The 22,584-nt window shown below is 31.5% G+C and overlaps 1 protein-coding gene across 1 annotated transcript in view; it reads right to left on the reverse strand.

Annotated features, from left to right (window-relative positions):
• ADAM2 (ADAM metallopeptidase domain 2) overlaps positions 1–20,463 on the reverse strand; it is a 135,674-nt gene extending 115,211 nt beyond the window's left edge. The window contains exons 1-5 of the mRNA XM_046648810.1: positions 20,362–20,463; positions 18,165–18,699; positions 17,770–17,846; positions 11,293–11,348; positions 1,254–1,332 (exon numbers count right to left, since the gene is read on the reverse strand). Coding sequence (XP_046504766.1) covers positions 1,254–1,332; positions 11,293–11,348; positions 17,770–17,846; positions 18,165–18,699; positions 20,362–20,463 — 849 coding nt within the window. The remainder of the gene's footprint in view (positions 1–1,253; positions 1,333–11,292; positions 11,349–17,769; positions 17,847–18,164; positions 18,700–20,361) is intronic.
• Positions 20,464–22,584: the final 2,121 nt, after the last annotated feature.

Raw genomic sequence — 22,584 nt, forward strand, 5'->3', positions numbered from 1 at the left:
TGAAAATCAAATTTACCTGGTTTTGACCTTATTTAATAAGCTTTCCTGATTTTTCCTACACTGGAGATAGGCATGCAGCTTTGGAGAGCATAATTTATCTATATGGCACATATATTCATTACATTTGATGCCAACATTCAACAACTTACTACATTTAGGTTATTAATAAAGCATTCTCTGGTTTGTCCTTTTAACTTTACATTTATCTCTCAGGGTTGCCTGCTGGAAGGTAGGAAGCAGAGTTACACATTAGGTATGGCAGAATTATACGAAATTCAAGTGTGGGACATTGTAGCCCTGTATATCTGTCTGTCTCTGATTCTAACTCTGTCTCTCTCTCTCTCTTTCTCTCTCTCTCGCACACACATACTCACACACCTACATATACAACACATTCATATATATATATATATCTGTGTATATCTCTTTCTCTCACACACACACACATATATACATATACATATATATGTATATATCACAACACTGTTTGACACGAAGGATTATTTATATATATGTATAGACTACTCCATAGATGACTAACATATATTTGCCTACTTTGTTGGGTAAAATTTAAAGCAACTCACAATATGTATTATTTCTTTTAAAAATTTAGTCTCCATAAAAATGCTTTAATTTTAACATACTGGTTGATTCACTACATAGAAATCAGAAATGCAAATAGAAAAAAACAACAGGAATTGGAAGGGCAGGGCAAAGGTAAAAAGAAAAATAGCATTTCAGGTATGGGTAATTCCTGCAATTCTATGCATACTTCTCTATTATTTTTATAAAAAATTACAGACATTATTAAATGAAGCTCCGAGTGTTCCAAATATATGAAAATTTAATATGTTCCTAAATGTGCATGAAATTCCATGTGCATTTATTTGATCCCCGAAAATAAGACAAGTCTTGGATTCTTTTTTTTCTTCCTAGATTTAGCTTTCTTGATTCAAATCATATTTTTTCATTTTAAGTATTTCACGACATATTCAACCCTGTTGCCACAAGTACATAAGCACATATGTGTACATCAGCATGAAAAAATAAATTAAAAAATCACAGTCATTTGGTTTGGTTAATCATCTGTGTACCAGGTATAACTCAAGACACATCATCAAAACAAAATAGTTAAATTCATGCCAAAACAAAATATAACCCCATCCCTCTGTACTCTAGCAACATGTGGATCCTAAATAAAGGGATTACAGAAACTCACATAACAAAGGTAAAACAGACAATAAAAATCATACCTGAATTTGTTCTTCAAGAGGTTTCATACTTCCTGTACGATCATAACCATAAACTCTAAAATTATTAGGTAAAAAAGATCTGTAAAATAAAGATAAAACGTGTATAATGGAAAACTTATTTCCTAAGCTTTTCTTTTGAGAAGATATTCATTTTATTATATTTTTCATAAATAGGTAGGTAGAGAGATAGAGAAACACAGAGATAAATTCTCTGAATATATGGATTTTGTTCTAATTTTACTCTAAAATCCTAGTCTTCAGAACTCTCCTCATTCACTTTACTGTCACACTGTCCATCTGGCTGTTTTTTAAACACAAGAGGCAAGCTTTTGCCTCAGGATATTTGCACCTTCCTGGGATGTTCTTCAGCAAGATTCACTGTCTCACCTACTTCAAGTCTTTGCTTATATATCAACTTCTCAGTGAGGTTATCTTGACAAGTTTGTTAAAAAAAAATATGCCACTTTCCCAGTTATCAACACATAGGATTGCCAAGCAGTAATTCTTACTTTGGTATATGTTTTTGCTTAAGCATTTAACACCTTCTAACATTCTTCCTAATCCATTTATTATATCATTATTAGCTGCATCAGATCACAATATAAACTCAGAGATTTGTATCCATTTTGTTTACTAATCCATCTCAAGCACTTAGCAGAATATTTTGAAAATAACAAATGGTCAATAAATATTGAACTAATAGAACATGAATTCAACAGATTAGATGGAGATCTCATATTAAAATATATTATTTGTAAATATGGCATAAATAGGCTTAAAAGGCCCTCTGTAGAGAGAAAGGGTGGGTGTAGGTATCCCATTTTTGCTTTCCCAATAAGTATAATATAAAGATTTGTGATTGCAATGTCAGCCTGGATTTGTTGAAGCAAAAGGTCAATGAGACAAACCACTGACAAGCAGAGCAAAATTTTTTGTATTCTTGTTGTCACAAAAAAGAAAATTATCCACAGGAGGTAGGGATCCAGGGAACACATAAATTCTAAGTTGAAAGTCCAATAAGGAGATTTAGCTGGTGACATGCAGGCACTGTTTTTTGGTGAAGAAACAAACCAAATATCTATGTTTGGCCCAAGGAGAAAGCCTCTACTCAGAAGCCTAAAAATAAGTATAACTTTTGGTGGTCATGCAGGCCTGGGATGAAGATGCTAAACATTTGAGTGAATCAAATATATAGCTCTTCTCCTTGTAAAATCATTTGCCAAATTTTGAATTTGTGCAGAGCAACCAAGAAGCTAAACTTAAAATCTCTGAAAATAGGAGCAAATATATTTTCAAAACGTATGATACAGAATCAATAAGCTTTACGTAATTCAAGCACGATACAAGCAAAGAAAAATCACACCCAAATATTTTTCAAAAGACTCACTAAAACCAAAATAAAATCTTCAAGATATCAATAGGAAAAAGAAAAGGTGTTATCTTCAAAGAAAGAGCAATAAGACCAACAGCTACCTTGTCAATAGAAATGAAGAAAGCCAGAAGAAAATAGAATGATAATTTTAAAGACCTAAAGTTATTTTTAAAAAGTCATCCTAGAATTTATTCTCATAAAAAAGTTTTTAAGAATAAGGCTGAGTAAATATTTAACAATGAACACGAGCAAATATAATTAAAAATAAGCAGACCTACAATAGAAATTTAAAGAACTTCTGAGACACATAGAAATTAACTGCAGATGAAAATAGAAATGTAGAAAAAAATGAAGAGCAGTAAAATGGGTAAATTTATGGTGAAATATAAAGAAATAATGACTGCACAAAAATTAGTAGTAACATCTCATTAGAAATTAAAAGTATGCAGGATTATGATGTTTGAAAAAATAATGAAAAAGTAGACAAATGTAAGTGGAACTAAAAGTTTTAATGATCTAACAAAAAAGGGTAACTGGTAAAAACAATAATATATATTAGAGTCAACAACCTAGGGGTTAACATGTAAATCTAGAGAAACTCCTAAAAGAATGTTTAACAAAGAATTTGAGGGAAAAATGATGTAATATGAAATAACAGATTCATTAAAATGGAGAAAACTAAAGAAAAAAGGAATATAAAAGGTAAAAAAGAAAAGAATAATAAAACTATTTCAAAAATTATAAAATAATCAAAGGATTAAATAAGTCAAAGACATCTCAAACTGTAGAACGAGGCTGGGCCTCCAGGTCTCTGCTAAGATCATAGTAATTAACACTGAGCGCTATTGCTATAGATGAAAAGGGCTCAAGAATAAACATGTAAACTAACAGAAAAAAGACTCCAGAAAGAGATCCCTTCATAAGCAGTCATTTGATTTTTGACAAAGATGACATTACAGTTCAGTGAGGAAAAGTTTCTATTTTTTTCAATAGCATGTGCTGCATGCCTTGGATGCTAATATGAAAAATATAATTGAATACTGACACCTATGCTCACAAAATACAAGAACGTCAATTCTGGATGAATCCTAGAGCTCAATATGAAAGTAAAAACAATAAAAAACATAAGAAGAAAATGATAGCTTGGATTGAGGATGGTAGGTAGACAAAGATTTCTTTTAAAATATGAAAAGAATAACTATAAAGTAAAAATCATAATTTGGACTGATTAAAAGAAAAAATTTCAGACTCAATAAATCCAGACTGGATAAAAAATTGAAAAGGAATAACAGGAAAAGTATAGTGTGCAAATACTAAACAAAAGAAATTTAATGTAACTATATATACATCAGATAAATTAAAACGACAAAATGTTACTAGAAAATGGTCACTTCATAATGTCAAAATTTTATTGACTAGAACAATAAACTATTTAAAAATTTTACTTTACATTTTTATAATCTCAAAATATATAATTCAAAATTTACAGAATCCAAGGAAACATCAATTTTAAAATCATTGTGGAAGATTTTCATATAGGTACATATTACCAAATAATAGAATAAATGAAAAAATCAGTTTGAATATGGAAATATTTTGTTATTATTTAAAAAGACCATTGTAGTAAGTAATTGCAGAATACATGCCATTTTATTGTACACATAGAACATTTACAAAAACTGAATATATATTATATCACAAGGTAAGTCTCAACAAATTTTAAAGGATTGAAATCAGAGAACATTCTGTGATCAAAAAATTATTAAAATAATAACTAGAAAGGGGCCACATGCATTGATACTAAGAGATACAATGAAATAATTCATGGGGCAAAGAAGAAACACAATATAAACTATAAAATATTTTCTAGTGGTAAAGTAGAGAAAATTCTACATATCAAAAGTATTTAGAGAAAAAAGTTAGAGTTAATTCTTAAACTAGAAAATAATAATGATTGATGGGTAGTCAACTTAGAATTTAAGTTATAAACAAGATCAAAATAAACACAAAGAAATAGAAGCAAAGCAATAATACAAAAATCATACAATGCAGATGATTAACAAAACAAAAATGAGTTCATGGAAAAGGTTATTAAATTGACAAAGTTATGCTGAGATTTGTCAAAGAAAAAAGAAAAGAGAATGAAATAACTAGTATTAGAATACAAGAGGGTGAAAGACCTCAGAAAGACCAGTCTTTGAAAAAATAAGAGGATAGTGTGAACAGATATATACCATAAATTAAAGTGTCAAATTAAATGGAGGAATATCTAGAAAAATATTATGTATAAAAACAGACTCAAGAAGTAGGAAACTTGCACAATCATAAAACTTTTCGAGAAATTAAATTGATGGGCAAAAAAGTTTCTAAACAAGGGAATTCCAGGTGGAGTTATTTTTACAAGTGAGTATTACCAATCATTCAACATTTCAGAAACCAGGAAAAGATGGGGTACTCTTCAAGTCATTCTCCAGGGATAGAAAGTGAAAAGATAACCTGAGAAGAGACTATTATAAGTTGTAATTATAAGCTATAACCATAGGGTTGACTTGCAGCTGCTCTGTGACAGACCTGTGATTATCTCCTGGGATGCTTGGAACCATGGGACTGACCATTGGCCAAGATAGAAATAAAATCGACTAACTAGTGATTTATAATATTCTGTTTAGCATAAAAAAACTCCCCTAAAGGTCTGAATCAGTCTGTTTATATTGCTATTTAAAAATATAGATTAATTCTATATATTTTTTTAACTAGTTTTGTGTCTGTGACCAGTAGGATAGAAAAGACCCATCAGTTAACTCAAGCCTTGGGTTTTCTGAGAATGAAGGCCCTCTGTGCAACTATGAGAACTCCCTAATCTTGCCTTGTGCTTTCTTCTTCCTACTGTTGCATTATATCCTTTCTGAAATAAATCTGTATTGTTATGTAATAAATATTTTTGAGTCCTTTTAATTATACAACCCAGTGTAATTTCTGCACAGAACAATCATAACTGTAATTATAAATAAAACAATTCTAAATAAAATACTAATAAATTCAATTGATCAAATAATATGCAGAAAGATAATATGTCAAAACCAAGTAGGGTTCATTCATTAAATAAGGGTTAGTTTAATATTAGGAAGTTAATTATAGTAACAGATTAAAACAAAACATATGATCATCAACAGATGTAAAGGGTGTTTTATAAGTTTAACGTCCATTACTTATGGAAACACTTGGCAAACAAAGAATGGAATGACTATCTTTATGACAATCAAAATATCATGCATAATGATGAACACTGAAATATTTCTATTTGATTTAGTGAACAAGGTAATAATGTAGTCTGTCTCTACTCTATCCACTATTATACTGGTCATTTCCTGTACCCAGCAGAATAAGACTAGGAAAGTAAATAAAACTCCTACAGATTAGAAATAAAGAAACAAAACTGCTTTTATTAGATGATGAGGTGATCATAACTGTACAATATTGCCAAGACCAGATTATTAGAATTCTCCAGAGAGTTTAGTAAGTTTTAAGGATATATATATAATATGTAAGAATCAATTGTCCCACATGCAAGAAACACATTTAGAATACAAAATTTTTCAAATGTAACATTTTCAATAGCATCAGAAGTATGCAACACCTAGAAAGAAAATATAAATGAAGGTGCAAGATCTTAAAGGAGAATATCATGAAAATATACTGAGTAGTGTTAAAATCTAAATAAATGGGCAGATATACCATGCTCATCAACAGAAAAAGACCATATTGTAAAATGATCAATTTTTCCCAAAGTGCTGTGGAGATTCTAGGAAGTCACAATCAACATCCCTGGACATTTCTTTGTGGAAGAGTTGATTCTAAAATATATGAAAATGAAAAGTAATAAGAAAAGCCAGAACACTCGATGAAGAAAAAGACAGAAAGACCTGATATTTAAGCTATTAAGATTTATTATAAAGAGACAAATTGACCAAACATTTATTTAATCGAGTCCAGAAACAGATACGACAGTCATCACACAGCAGATATGTACAGAAAGGACAGAAGGTTCGACAAACTTGTTGAGACATTGAGAAGTCATGAGTAAAAATTAAATTGGTCCTTGACCTCACAGTATTCTCTAAAGTCAATTTCTGGTAGAATAAGACCTAAAAGCAAAAGGCAAAACCAAAATATTGTAGAAGATTGCATAAGATTTAGTCATTGGCCTTAAAGTAAGAAAGGATTCTTATATAAGATACAACTATAATTTGTCATAAAGGAAAAATTCTCCTTACCAAAATACCATAATGTGAAAACACAAGGCACAGAATAGGATAAGATATTTGAAAAACACATCATGACTTTCACCTAAGGACTTTTAGGTGAAGAATTTCTAAAAATAGGAAAGAAAAGACCAGACTAGAAATTTCTTTTTAAAAAGTACAAATGTCTTGCATAGGTGCTTCACAAAGGGGAAAGTCCAGGGGGCTGATTGAAACATGTTTAAAAAGTACTCAAACGTTTGGATTTAGAGAAATACACATTAAATCACAGTAAGACATCAGTACATAATCATCAGTTATGGAAAACTTAAAACATCTACCATTATTTATAGTCAGAATATGCAATTCAGAGGGGCATATAATTGTTACAATACTTTGGGGAAAATGTATAATAATTATGATAATGCAGATAATTTAACAGTCCAGAACTATGCTTAATTATATGTCTAGAAAATCTCGTGCACATGTGCCAAAGAATACATATATAAGAGTTTCCATATTTGAATATTTTTAACATCTCCACACTAGAAACAGAATGTCCAAAATAAGAGAACAAATTGTTGTATAATCATGAAATTGATACTATACAATAATAAAAATGAATAAACTGGAATTACTTGCAACAACATTTATAAATCTCAAGAACATTATTTTGAGTGACTGAAGTAAGCTATAGAAGAATATAAAAATTATGATTCATTTATTTAGAGTTCAAAAACAACCAAAAGAAAATATATTACTGAGGATAATAAAATAAATAAAATGAAGGAAACGGTTATCACAACAATCAGGAAACTAGTTACAAATAAGGGGGATGGAAAATGATGTCCGCATGCCTTCTGGGGTGCAGTTAATGTATTTCGTTTGGTGGCAGGGGTTACATGAATGTTCACTTCATAATTATTCATTTAACTGCTTAAGCATATTTCATGTATTTTTATTTATGCTTATTATATTGCACAACAAACATTAAAACAACAACTAAATAAAGGTAATTGGTAGTGATTTTTGTGAAAGAAAGGAAACCCATTCCGCTATCTCCATCTCCACTCTCAACACACAGCAATGACTGATTAGCAATATTAATAATTTTTTCATATGGACTACACTTTAAACAATGGCTCAACCAACTATAGCCCATAGGCCACATCTGGTCCACCACTTGTTTTTTGAAAATAAAGTGATATTGGAAATAGCCATGTCCTTCTATTTGCATATCTTCTATGCCAGCTTTCACAACAGCAGAACTGAGTAGTTGCAAGAGAGACGATATGGAGCTCAAAGTCTTAAATATTTACTATCCAGCCCTTTGACAAAAAAATGTACCAACTTTTGCTTTAAAGAAATGATCAAAGCAGTAGAAGCAAGGATTAGTGCCACAGCTGAAAGAATGAGCAGGTGACACGTAAAGCTGTGCAAACTAAGACAGAATCTAGACCAGAATTGTGCCTTAGGAGTGGAGGGTTTAATACCCTTTGGTCCCTAGCATGAGAACACATTATTTGAGACAATTGCCCCTAGTATTAGAACACATTATTGTGGGCCTTCCAATAAAGAACACAAAGCTAGAAATGTCCTCTGCAATTTGCGACTGTGAAGCAGAAAAATCAATACCTCCTGTTCATAGACCATGGACAGAAAGAAGCTACCCATTCCTGACCATGGCAGAAACAGCATCACATGCAAAAATGAAAACTCTCAACTATCTCTCATGCAGATATGGTACAGATTACAAATAGCCTGAGACAATGATAGTATAAACATTGGACCCAGCTAATGGACACAGCAGGGATCAAGCAGAAGCATCTATAAAACCACCCTCAAAGAGAGGCCTCTACAGCCCAAAACAAGCTCAGGAAAGATCATGGAAGATAATGTCCACTGGAAGGAGTTCATCAACAAAAGTTACAAACATACCGAAAAGTCCAAAGCTTGAAAATGGGGAGAAATCTTAGATACAGAAATAAAAATTATTAAGTAAACAATGGAACTCCAACTAGAATAAGTAGGTTTTCATGTTCAAATGAAAAAAAGGCAGGAATGGAAGCTGTAAAAGAGATTTGCAGAGCATAAATATGCATGTTTGTCTAGAAATTCTAAAAATGAAAAGTACAGTCATTGAAAAAACTCTGTTATTAAACATAGACTAAACATACACAGAGAAAAAGTAAAATGTAAGTTAAAATTCAAGGAAATTACCCAGAATAAAGGATAATCCCAAGAATGATCGGAAATGTGAAAGGGTACATTAGAAACATGTGTGATAGAATAAGTAAGTCAGGAATAGCTTACTTGGAAGAACAAAAGGATCATTCACCCAAGTTTACATCAAATGAGAGGCCCCACTACAGATTCAGTAGCATTCCAGAAAAAGTTAATAGCGTAAGTGGGGAAAGGGAATAATAAATTTAAAAATCGACAAGAAGTCTCCAGAACTAAACTAAGAATATTAATCTTTACACTGAAAAAATCACAGAATCTTTATAGAGATAAAAAGAAATGCATGATTAAGATATCACAGACAAACTATAGCATCTTAAAAGATATCAGAAGTACTCACTGGAATTAGTGTTACTCTCAATATTCTAATCTGGGTCCACTTCCTGAGTTTGGCAAGAATGTCTTTGGGCAATGTGATAAAATTGATGCCTAGTTTGACAATTTCATATGTTTGAAGGCCCTCAGGGACTACCAAATTGCCATGACAAGGCAGAGATTGGTGCTACTCTGCACAAAGCCTAAGCCTCCTAGTCTGTTGAGAGAGCAAGTAGTGTCATCCTGTTCCTATGTAAACTGTTGCCTAAGCATGAGATACCAAGCTCTAGCTACCAAGATACCCTGCCTAGGGGCTGCCAGGGTTTGAGGCAGACCGGTAACGATGGTCACGGAAGGCTTCACCACTCCAACAGCATGGGCAACCCGGCAACAATTTATTCTACTCCCCTCCCACCTCCAATTGTTACTCACTTTATTTTCATCTGTTGCATATAAAAATGTAAAAACAGCAAAATCTTTGCATTTTACTTTAACTATAGATTTGGTCATATCTAAAATGTCTGATTTAAAACATTCTATTTGTGTTTACTTTATTGATATTTTGCAACAATGTTTTGAATTTTTTTGAGCCAAGAGTTACATGGTAACTGCTATTTAATTTCCAAATAACTGGTTCTTATTTGATTAAACATTTATAGTTATGTTCTAAATTTATTGTGCTAGTCATTGAGAATGTGGTTACTCTTCAAAAGATTTTTGTGTTCTAGTGTATAATAGTTTTTATTTAAATGTGCTTTGCTTGCATGAGAGAAAAGAATTAATTGTAGCGTGTGTAATGTGTTATTCATCAATTACATCATCATTAGTTGTCTTGTGTATTCTATACCTTTTTTTCCTAATATAAAAAAGACAAAGTACTATTATAGCATTTTAATTCAGGTCTTCTTATATTTCTAACCAATTATACTTACATATTTCAATCCATATTAAACATTCAATCAATATTGTACCTGTGATGCTGAAATTACTCATAGGATGCTTTAGGCCTGACCACTGGCTCACTCTCATGTTCATCAGTTGACATTCCAAAGTAGCAGCTGATGTGAGATTCTGTCTGGATTTTCCCTATGTATTTCTTGCAAAAATGTAGCATTATTTTTCTTCAGAAAGAAGTAATTTTGAGTCAGCTTTGATGTCTTCTTTCAAACAGTATCATCCATTTTATATAAAGAAAACATTTTCCAAATTTTATGATATATAGAAGAATTGTAGCTATGAATTCTAGAAATGATGCAGACGTATTTCTTATTTTTGTATTGATTTGGTAACTTCACTTGCAGGATTTTGCCTGTCATTATTTATAGAAGCCTATTATTATCATTTTTAAAAAGTCAATTACAATTTTGATTTTTCTTTATTCCTTAGTACGATGTGCTTGTTTTCCCCAAAATCATCAGCTGGCATGGGATTGAATTTGGCTAACTACAATTATAATCTAAGTCCTTAACACATTCTGACATTATACATAAATTAATTTTTAAAAGAATTATCACTATACTTTCCACCCAAAAATCTGCTATATTCTTTGAAATAAAGTTGAATGTAAGGGAACTTGAAAAAAAGTCATATTTATGTTTTGATAGAAAATTACGAAAATTCATCTTCCATGAAACCACATGGATAGCCAAATAGAAACCTGGTGCTCTTGGGAAGAAGGAAGATGGGAGCATACACTACGGATTCAGTTCTAGATATTTATTATATAAACTTAAAAGGATTTTTTAAAACAGAAGATAAGACACAAATGAACAGCCAGTAACTATAAATATTTACAAATGAAAATAAAATTACATTCTGGATAATTGTAAATAGAACAAAGACAGGTGATGAAATAATGTAGATCACCTACTTATGCCTTAGGTTCACAGTGTATGTCTTCCCTTCAATTACAATGTTGTAGGACACCTGGCAGGAGAGTACATTGAAAAGGCAAAGTGAGAAGAATGTTAAAAAGGAAAGCTATTATTTTATATTAATGATAATTACATTCTAAAGCACACTGCTACAATAAAAAGAGGAAAATTTATAATTTAACAGTGATTTATTTCAATGGAATGTGATATTAAAACATTGGCTTTCATAATAAAAATGGATGGAAGAATACAATTTGTGTAATTTGTAATTTTTTAATTTTTTTTTTGAGGAAGATTAGCCCTGAGCTAACTGCTGCCAATCCTCCTCTTTTTGCTGCAGAAGATTGGCCTTGAGCTAACATCCATGCCCACCTTCTTCTACTTTATATGTGGGATGCCTACCACAGCATGGTGTGCCAAGCGGTGCCGTGCCCGCACCCGGGATCGGAACCAGCAAACCCGGGCCCCTGAAGTGGAACGTGTGCACTTAACCGCTGTGCCACTGGGCCGGCCTCTATTAATTTTTAAATTTATCCAATAAAACAGAATCTGAAAAATTGATGATTTCCATCCAATAATTGTTTTAGCTTAATAAATATTGAGGCCATTGCAAAATTTATGCTTAAAATGGAAGAGTATAACTAAATTACTCAAGAGAAAATTTATATAGTGAAGAATTAACAGCACATAATATATTTGTAGATTTTATAAAATTTGTTCTAAGTTTAGATGCAATACTCTGATCTATTTTATTAAGATTAAGAAATGATGTCTAACAAATTAACAATTTAGTCTTTATAGATCAATTTGGGGAGCCTTGACATCTTTACATTATTGGGTCTTCCAATACATGAGCATGGGATATAGTCAATTTATTTAAGTCTTTAATTTCTCTCATTTTGTTTTATTGTCTCCATTGAGGAGATTTTGCTTATCTTTGTTAGATTATTTAGATTTTGATTTTTATGTAGTGTAATTCTTAAAAATTTCATTTTATACTTTTGTTATGCAGAATAGAAATGCAATTTATTTTTATATTTTGATCTTGTTTCTAGAGACTTCACTAAATTATTGTATTATTTCTAATTTTCTATAGATTATTTTGGATTTTATTTTGTATACAATCATTTGATCTGCAAATAATAGTATTATTTTTTCCTTTCCAATTATTATATCTAGTCATAATTTTTGTTGTTTTCTTTTCTTATTGCACTGGCTAGTACTTCCAGGACAATGATAAATAGAAAAAATAATAGTGGACATCTTTGTCTCTTTCTTGATCTCCAAAGGAAAGCTTTCAATATTTCAATATTTCAACTTTATGCATGTTTTTTTCAAAGGCATTTGAATTTCTCTATAAGCCACAATTGATTATTAGTTTTAATTGTTACATGTTTCACACAAATAAACATGAAAGAAAATTATATAAAATTCCTTATCTGCAATGTCTATATTAGAAAATAAAAACATTACAAGTATTTGAAAATAATTTGAAGTACTCTCAGTATCTCTCTCATGGTTAATTCCCTTTCTTACATCCCAGCTGACCAACATCCAGAATTTCATGTTTATCATTCCCATGCATATTTTTATATTTATACTAATTATGGATGTTTATTTAAGTGATGGTTTTGTTTTACATAAATTTTAACTTTACCTAAATATAATTCTTCTACAATTTATACATTTCATTGCTAGATTATTATATCTGCTGCTTAAAACACTGCCTCAGACATAGTAAGCAATATGCAAATTTTTGCTACCATCATCATCATCAATACATGTAGTTTTATCATTTATTTTATTTGTGGTATAATATTCCAATTTCTGAATATAGCACAGTTTATTCATCTATCCTATTAATGGATGTTTAGTTCTATTTGTTTTACTATTTTAAGCAATGCTCCACTAAATGATTGTGAACATGTCCTCTTGTTCATATGTTCCAAAAAAGCTGTGAGTGGACTTCTTTTATTTAAAGCTACATGCTTTTGCAACTTCACTTGAAATTTAAAATTAACCTGCAAATCCATCGTATCAGTGTAGACATTCACAGACAGTATTACCCTTTTATTCATATCCTCTAATCACATTGTTTTGTTAGATTTAACTTTTGTAATTGATGATGTAAAATTGTACCCTATTGTGTTTATTTGACAATTCCCTGTAAATTTCTCAATTTGTGTATTTATTTGATGTTTGTTACCCCCTCAAGTTTAACACTTAGTTGTAGTTTAAACTTTGTACATGTTTCTGTTTTGTTGCTTTTTATCTTATTTATTTGTATAAGTTCTTGATATATTCTAGATACCCTTTGCGTTATCTGGATTGCAAATATCTTCTGTGAGTCTTAAACATTTCTCATTTTGTTTATAGTAGCTATTTATGTATTTAAATCTAGATATTCCTAAATCTTTTACTTAAGAATTTGTGCTTTTTTCCCCATGATTTAATCCTTCCCTATTAAGAGGTCCTAAAAATAATCTTCTATCTTGCCTTCCAAATATTTAGTATTTTATTCTCAGATGTATGCACTTAAATTATCTTGAATCAATTTTGGTGTATGATGTGGAATTAATATACAGTTTATTCTTATTCCATACTGTTAATCAACTGTGCCTTGCACTGTTTATTAACTAGTCCATTCTTCATCCAATGATTTTAATGATACCATTACATTGAATACATTTTTATATGTGTGCAGTTATTGTGGAAGCACTCTACTCTGTTCCATTAATTTATTTGTCTGTCCTTAGACAATACCCACATTATATTAATTACTAAAACTTTAAAATATGTTTTGCCATGTACTAAAGGGAATCACTGTTTTGGTCTTCAAAGTAAACAATTTTTGACCTTTTACTATTCCATATAAACTTTAGAATCAACCTGCCAATTTCCATGAAATTTTTTGTTGGAATTACAGTCAATCTATAGATTTGGTGAAAATTAACCTAAGAAAATACTGAGTATTATTCACTGCCAACATGATCTCTCTCCTTTTATTAGTGGTTGTATAATGTCTTTCAATAAAGCTTCACTATATCCTAAAGTGGTCCTTATCTTCTTAAAATTATTTATTGGTAAGTAACTCATATTTTTGGCAAAAGTATATACACACACTCTTTTGCCAAAAATGTGAGGTGTTCATACAATACACAAACGCTTTTGCCAAAAATGAGTCACTTACCAATAAATATTATTAAATATTTGTTTATATATGTGTGTGTATATGTGTGTGTGTTTTGCTTATTTTTATTCTATATTTCTTCTTATTTTTAGTATCCAAGTCTTTTATTCTTTTCCCTCATCTTACTCCTAGATTATAATATCCAGTGTAACGTTGACTAGAAAAGGTCATAATAGCCATCCTTCTTTTATTCATAATAGTCAAAGAACTTCTTATGTTTTACTCTTAGTTTAACTATTAGTCATAAAGTATGCTGTAGCTTTGAGGATGTTTATTTTACGAAATTAACACAGTTATACTCTTCTAAGGCTAAGATTATTTTTATCACATATGGTATTGAACTTTGACCAATAATTTTTCTGCTTCTAATGCTATGTGTATATTCATTTCCTCATAATTTTAAAAAGCAATTCATTGATATTGCAAGATTCAATCATCTTAACAATTTAGGTGTAAACTGCATTTTGTCATTGGGCATTCTTTAATACTTTATTATATTAGATTTGCTAATATTATATTCATTATGTTTGCCAAATATATTAACGAGTGAATTTGGTCTCAAATTTTCATTCTTATATTGTCCTTGCTTGTTCCTGGTACCAAGGTTATATTGTTCCTATAATGTGTGTTGGGCAATGTTATCACATTTTCTTTTCCCTGAAAGAGTTTTTTATGGGATTATAATTATGGCTTCCTTGAATGTTTGGTTGTATTCATCTGTAAAATAATTTAGTTTGTGTTTTTCTTAGTTTTAATTGTTGTTTTTGTATCTTTGAGGAGAAAGAGACTTTTAAATACAGATTGAAATTTTTAAAAATCTTTTCATATTTCCCTATTTCCCATGAGTTTTTTTTTTTCTAGGAAATTGTTTATCTCGTCAAGGTTTTCAAATTTATTGGCACATTTATTCATTATATTATTCATTTCTTAAATTTCTGCTCTCTATATTATCATGTCCACTTTTTCATCCCTATTAATAGTTTTTAATACTGTGTTGCCTTTAAGACTAATTTTCCCTGATAAAAATATGGCTACGCAGCTAATTGTTGGTTACTATTTGCTTTGTATAATTTTTCTCATTTTTGTGTTAGACCTTTCCATTTCCTTGTGATTTAGGTGTTTCTTTCACAGTTAAATATTTTTAAATTCAATCTGAAATATATGTAATTTCTGATAAATTTAAGCAATTAAATTTTTTTAATAGTTTTATTTAAATTTTATTTTGACCCTACTAGATTGAGACTTATACACACTTTTTATTCTCTCATTTGTTATAATTACAATAGAGTATTCATTTGTTTTGTTTTAAGTTATTGCTATTCAGTTTTTCACTAGCTCCTGCTTTTATATTATTCTTTGTCCCGATTTCAATTTCTACCTACTGAAGTACCTTATTTTCTTCTTTTGTGATCTAAAAATTAATCTACCCTAATTTTTGAAGGATATTTCCTTTGAGTAAATTATTCTATATGAAAATTTATTGAAACTCAGAAAATTGAAGCTTTTATTTAAATATTTTCTCATTCCTATTGTTGATTTTGAGAGGTCTGCTATTAGTCTATTTATTATTTCCATGTAGATGATCTTTTATTCACAGCTGCCTTTAAGATATATCTTTGCTTTGGTATTCTGCTTTTACTGTGTCAAGGTTTTACTTGATTTTTATTTATTCTGTGTTGTGATACCTGATCTGAGGATTCTTCTTTTTTTTTTCAGTTAATATATGTTTAACACAACCTCTTCTCCAGTTTGTTTTTTCTCTCTCTTTCGGGAATTCCAATGACTCTATACTTAGGCCTCTAATTCTCTCCTCCTTTTCCCCTAGACATGTATGTGTTGCATCTATTTATTCTCTTCAGCTGTCTTTGGTCTACTGTCAATTATCGATTTTTTTTTACTTTCAGATTATATTTTTCACATCTAGAAGTTCCATTGTTATTTTTTTTTAAATCTGCTAGTCTTTTTAAGTTCCATAGTCTCCTCTTATGATCTATATTCTTTATTTATTAATTATAATAATTATAAACATACACTCTCATATTATATTTGTACAATTTGTTGAATCAGTAAGTACAATAGCCTTATTGGTTCAAAAAATACTTTTAATTCCTTAGCGTGTATCCAGCAATTTTCTAGGCACTGGGGATAGAGATATTAACAAAACAGTCAAATTTTTTCCCTTATGAATTTGACAGTTTAGGACAGACGATTTTTTTTTCAATTTCTCTTATGGGAATTACCACCATAGAATCTAGTGATGCCTGGTTGAAGATATTTCCCTTTAAATAGACTCTGCGTATATTTTACAATATGACCAAGCAATTTCATATATTTTTTTCATTAAATAAAACAAAAGCTTCTTAAAATACCATTAAATGCCTCACTTTTTTTTCTATTTAAGTGGTTAAATTTGGAGTTTTCATAAATATGCATTTCTTTTAAAACATATTGAAATTTTTAAGCTTGTAATATCTGTATTAGGGTGACAAGTAGGAAGTTACTAAGGAAATATTTGCATTCAAATTACCAAAACATTTACTCCCCAATCAAAAAGATAATTAAGCTGTGTTTCAAAAGACACAGAGAAGAACTAGAATGACCTACAACTAGTTTATACAACTATGTACTCTATGGGTCTTTGGGGAGAAAAAAAAAAAGAGGAAGATTAGCAACAGATGTTAGCTCAGGGCCAATCTTCCTCACCAAACACACACACACACACACACACACATTTCACTTCTTTAGAAATGGTGGTAGGAATTAGTAAAAAAGATATGAAACTTTCTAATTAACTCAAAAAAAGAAAAACTAATACCCTGAAGCAAGATGAACTACAACAGCATGAAAAGTACACCCTTAATGATTAACATATTTGCGATCAAGGTGCAAAAATCATTCATATCACACTTCATTAAATCAAATGATTGTCATCCCATATAAGGAAGATATGGGCTTACTTAACAACAACAAAAAATCCTCCAAATACCGCACGGCAGGTCAGAGAATCTTTAGGTGGATCAGGTCAATGACTATTCAAGGGCACTTATTAAACAGGGAAACAGATTTATAAGACAGGACTTAGGGCTTGATAATAAGCATCACTGCACCATATTCTATGAAACGTTAATCTTGGTTCATTTTCAAAACTGCTTTTCCACTTAAGAAGAATTGGGTGCAGAATAACATGCAGCAAGTGTGCATGGATGAAAAATGTCAGGTTTACTTCTTAGGAACAAAATATTCACACAATTTTTAGACCGTAAAAATGTTAGTGCTCAATTACATTGGATTCAATTCCTCCACTTGATATTGACTGTATTTTCTCCGGAACTGTAATTTGCACATTCAGTCTTGCAGAATCTGCAAGGCACAAAACGTTTTATTAGAGCAATGCCCATCCCCTTATAGCTTCCTTCATTATTCCCTCGTTTAAATCCATAGTATTCTAGACGCCACCTCCTACTTTTACTATTTTTTTCAAATACCCTCAATCCCCACCTCTGTCTAGAATTACAGGACTTTTGAAAAGAAATAGGTATACTGCTTTGGGAATATTGCCCTGTTGGCAGGTTGTGGCAACCCTGAGGCAAGAGGCCCAAGCACCCTCAGTACAAATAAACTCGGGGCCTTTGGATCTTTCAGCTACACAGTCCAGAGGTCAAAAAGGCAGAGCAGTACATGAAACTTTAATCTTGAGGCATCCACTCGAGCCGTGGCATCTCCTATCTTTCCTATGGTCCCAAATCAAGTAGGAAAGCCGTCTCGCATCCAGCGCGGGTTTTGGTTGGGGAAGATGGCAACGCGGGAGCGGGCTCCTGCTTACAGAGCTGGAGCCCCGACAAGAGAGCGCTTTCCCTGAGATATGCAGCCTTTCAGAGCGAAACGGGGAAAAGAGTTGATATTCCCGAAAGGTCAGAGAAGGGGTTTTTGTATTTACTATTGTCTGTCTGGAGTCCGATGAGCCCAAGGAGCAGAAGGAGAAGGCACAACATGGCTGGACGTCCTGGATGCCAGCCTGAATAATGGCAGTTGGCTTGGCTAGAAGGCAGTTGAGAGCGCGAGGAGATCCCTCCTGGCCGCTCACGCTGCCAGAGGCAGACGACTGTGAGAACAGAGGTGGGTCGAGAGGGTGGGTGCTGTTGGCACGTGGGCCCTCTTGGACCGTCAATCGCTGCAGGAGGAGGCTTGTACTCGGTTTGATGCTGCTCTGAGGCTAGAAAACAGCAGAATCCCTTCCCAAAGGCAGGGTTTAAGAACCAGCTAATGAACAGGGAGATTCACCTACACTTCTTAAGTGAACGTTGATGTTTGTATGTGTATGTGGATATATTCTGCAAACCATAGATGCACAGCTTAAAATTCAAGTGAACAAATCAGTGTAATTAACACCTAGAACCAGATCACGAAATAAAATATAGAACCACCAAAGCCTCCAGTGGGCCCCCTGACAATCATTACTGCTAACACCATAGATTAATTTTGCCTGTTTTTGAACTTTATATAAATGAAACCAATCACCATGTACTTTTATGTTTCAGTTCTTTTAATATGATAATTAGGAGATTCATTCCTATTGTAACAATAACTTTAGTTTTTACCCGTTGGTGTATATTACACATTGAATGTAACACCATTTGTTTTTCCATTTTACTCTTGCTTAACATTTGGTTCTTTTATAGTTGTGGCTATTAAAAACCATACTTAGCTATTTTATTTGTTGTGCATGCTATTTGGTAAAATAGTAGTGATTTCCATCGGGTATATTTCTAGAGGAAAGTTGTTGGATCACAGGATATGCTTTCGTAGATACTTCCAAAGAGTTTCCCAAGATTGTTGCACTAATTTGTATTCCCACCAGAAATGTATGAGAATTCCACTTCATATCAATGCCTACACTCGTCTTTTGTTTCTGAGTTTTTAAAAACAAATTTATTTCATTTTTATAGTCATTTTGGTGGACCTATAGATATTCTGCACTTTGGTTTTAATTTGCATTTTCGTGGTTGTTAATGAACTTTAGCACAATTTTATAGTTTATTGGCCATTTATATAGCATCTTTGTAAATGCCTTTTTGAGACTTTTGTCCATTTTCCAATTGAGTGGCCCTGTCTCTTTCGTATTATATGTAGAAGCTATTAATGTATTCTAGATGTGATTCCTTTGTTGGATATAATGGTTACAGTTATCTTCTATACTGGGGCTTGAGTTCAATGGGTTTTTGTAGATACACATTCATAGTCAGAAATTCATTTTTCCCTAATTTGCTGGGATTTTCATGATATGTATCTTATCATGGATGTCAAATTTTATCAAAAGCCTTTTTCTGTTTAAATTGAGATGATCATATAGTTTTCTCCATTTTCTGTGAATTTTGTGAATTAAAATTATTGATTTTCTGGTGTTGAAACAAAGTTGCATTCCAGAAATAAACCCTGTTTTGTCAGGATGTATTATCCCTTTTCTATTTTGCAGGATCAATTCGCCAGCATTTTGTTTGGGATTTTTGCATCCATATTCATAAGAAATATTTGTAATTTTATTTTATTGCAATTAACTTGTCAATTTTTGTATCAGAGACATGCTGTTCTCATTTTTAAAAAAAGGAAAATGTTGTCCCCTCCTTTATTCTATGAAAGAGTTAGTATAATGTTATGAATATTTCTTCCTTTAATGTTTCTTAGAATTTACAAATGGAGTGATTTGGATTTGGACTTAGAATTTTCTTTGTGATAGAGTTTTTTTTACTAATGAATTTAATTTTTTTTTAAATATTCAAATATTCAATTTCTCCTTATGCTAGAGAAAGTTCTGTTTGTGGTGGAATTTGTCCATTTCTTCTGAGTTAGATGAATTGGTCAAAGTTGTTCATAATACCTTTCCCTTCTTTATCATCTTTTTGAGCTCTGTATAGTCTGTAGAGATATCCCTTTTCTCATTCTCAATATTGATAATTTTGTGATTTTTCTCTTTATTCATGATCAATCATCCTTGGAGTTTACTATTTTTATTAGTTTTAAAAGAACTAAGTTTCGGATTTCTTTATTTTTTCCATTATATGTTTTCTATTTCATTGATTTTTTTCTACTTTGGATATAATTTGCTCTTTTTCTAGCTAAGAAAGAAAGAAAGTTTTTTATTTTCAAAACACAAGAATCAAAAATTGATAGAACTCTAAAGAGTTATATAAAAATCTATTATCTTATTGAATATATTAAATGTTCTAGTTTCAAGGGAAAATTGAGCGGAAAATACAGCGAGTTCCTACATACACCCTACACACACACACACACACACACACACACACAGAGCCTTCCCCACCATCTCATTCTGCATCAATGTGGTACATTTATTACAATTGATAAGCCTACATTGACACATTATTATCAACCAACTGTATAGTTTACATTATGGTTCCCTCTTAGTGGTGTACATTCTATGGGTTTTGACAAATGTATAAGGACGGGTATCCACCGTTATTGTATCATACAAAATAGGCTCCTTACCCTGTGCCTAACCTAGTCATCCCTCTGTGCCCCACCTAGTCATCCCTCTTTCCCTCCCTTTGAGCTTCTGGTAACCACTGATTTTTTTCAGTCTCCATAGTTTTGCCTGTTCCAGAATGTCATGTGGTTGAAATCATAAGTAGGCAGCCTCTTTAGATAGGCTTCTTTCCCTTAATAATGTGCATTTAAAGTTATTGCATATCTGTTTCTCAAAACATTATTTTAGTACTTGATTTACTTAAATAATTTCAATATAAATTTTTAAATGTTTTCTATGTTTATACAGGCAAATTCTTTCTGATTTTTGGTTTTATGAAAATGGTGTTTTTAAATTTTGCCTTAAATTTTGAAGTGTATTTCTGCTGGATGTAATATTCTATACTGAAAATTATTTTATATTTTATTTAATTTTTGAGTATTTAAAAAATTTATTCCAGTGATTTTTGCCTTCCATTTGCTTCAAATGAAAAGTGGTTTCTGGCTTCCATTAAGTCTAACATCATTCTTAGTGTTGTTCCCCAGAATATTTTTTCTCTGATTGTTTTAATGATTTTCTCTTTATCTTTGGTTATCAGCAGTTTGATTATGATGTGCCCAGATGTGTATTTTCTTTATATTGATCATTCTCAGTATTTGAGTAGTTTGTTGTGTCCTTTATATCCTTCTATTTTAGAAAATTCTTAGCCATTATTTCTTCAAACATTATCTCTATCCAATTTTCTCTCTTTTCTCATTCTATGAGTCTGATTGTATGTAGGTTAGATGATTTTATATTTTTCCACAGTCTCTGAAATTCTCTTTTTTTCATGATTTTTCTCTCCATGTTTCAGTTTGAATAATTGCAGTGGCAGCTTCTGCATTAGGGAAATAGAGTTCTTCAATTTGTACTCGGTCTATTTTGGTGGATGTGTTACCATATCTGTTACTATGATGGTTTGAGCAAACGATGATGGCCATCTGGTTGGTGCAGGCTCATTAAGCAGATTATTTCAGTCTTACAGTCATAACTAAGACAGTTCAAAAAGCATTTGTGATTCATTTCACTGGTCATGGTCCCAAAGAGGAGTATGTTTAATCAGCCATTTTGTAATTTTCCAAGTAGCAGACCAAACAGCTAGGCCATTGCCAACAGCCAAGCGAGAAAATCTATACAAGGTTTACCAAAGGGAGTACTAACCAGAGCTAGGAAGATGACTTGAGCATATTCTTTACTATATATTTATTTATATTTTATATATATTTTACATACATATAATTTTGGGGGGCGGGGCTTCAGATTTAGAAGCAAGAGTAACAATATATTGCCTGAATCTGCATTCCACTTTCCCCCAAGGAGCTTCACAGGATATATATATATTTTTTTCTAGTTACTTTCTGATCCTACAACCCTAGTCACCCCTTTGAACTACAAGTATCTGTGACTGATGCCTTGCCAATGGGAAACAGTGCAAACGAGAGGCAGCCTGAACATGGAGGTACTCCTTGGAGTTTTGGACTCATTGCCTGCCAGACATGGCTGCCTCATACACTACTTTTGAAAAGAAGTTATCTACTTCCTATTGGACTTAATGAAACTGATTTGACATATGAGGAG

The sequence above is a fragment of the Equus quagga genome, chromosome 22 (genome assembly GCF_021613505.1).
Source record: "Equus quagga isolate Etosha38 chromosome 22, UCLA_HA_Equagga_1.0, whole genome shotgun sequence".
Lineage (NCBI taxonomy): Eukaryota > Metazoa > Chordata > Mammalia > Perissodactyla > Equidae > Equus > Equus quagga.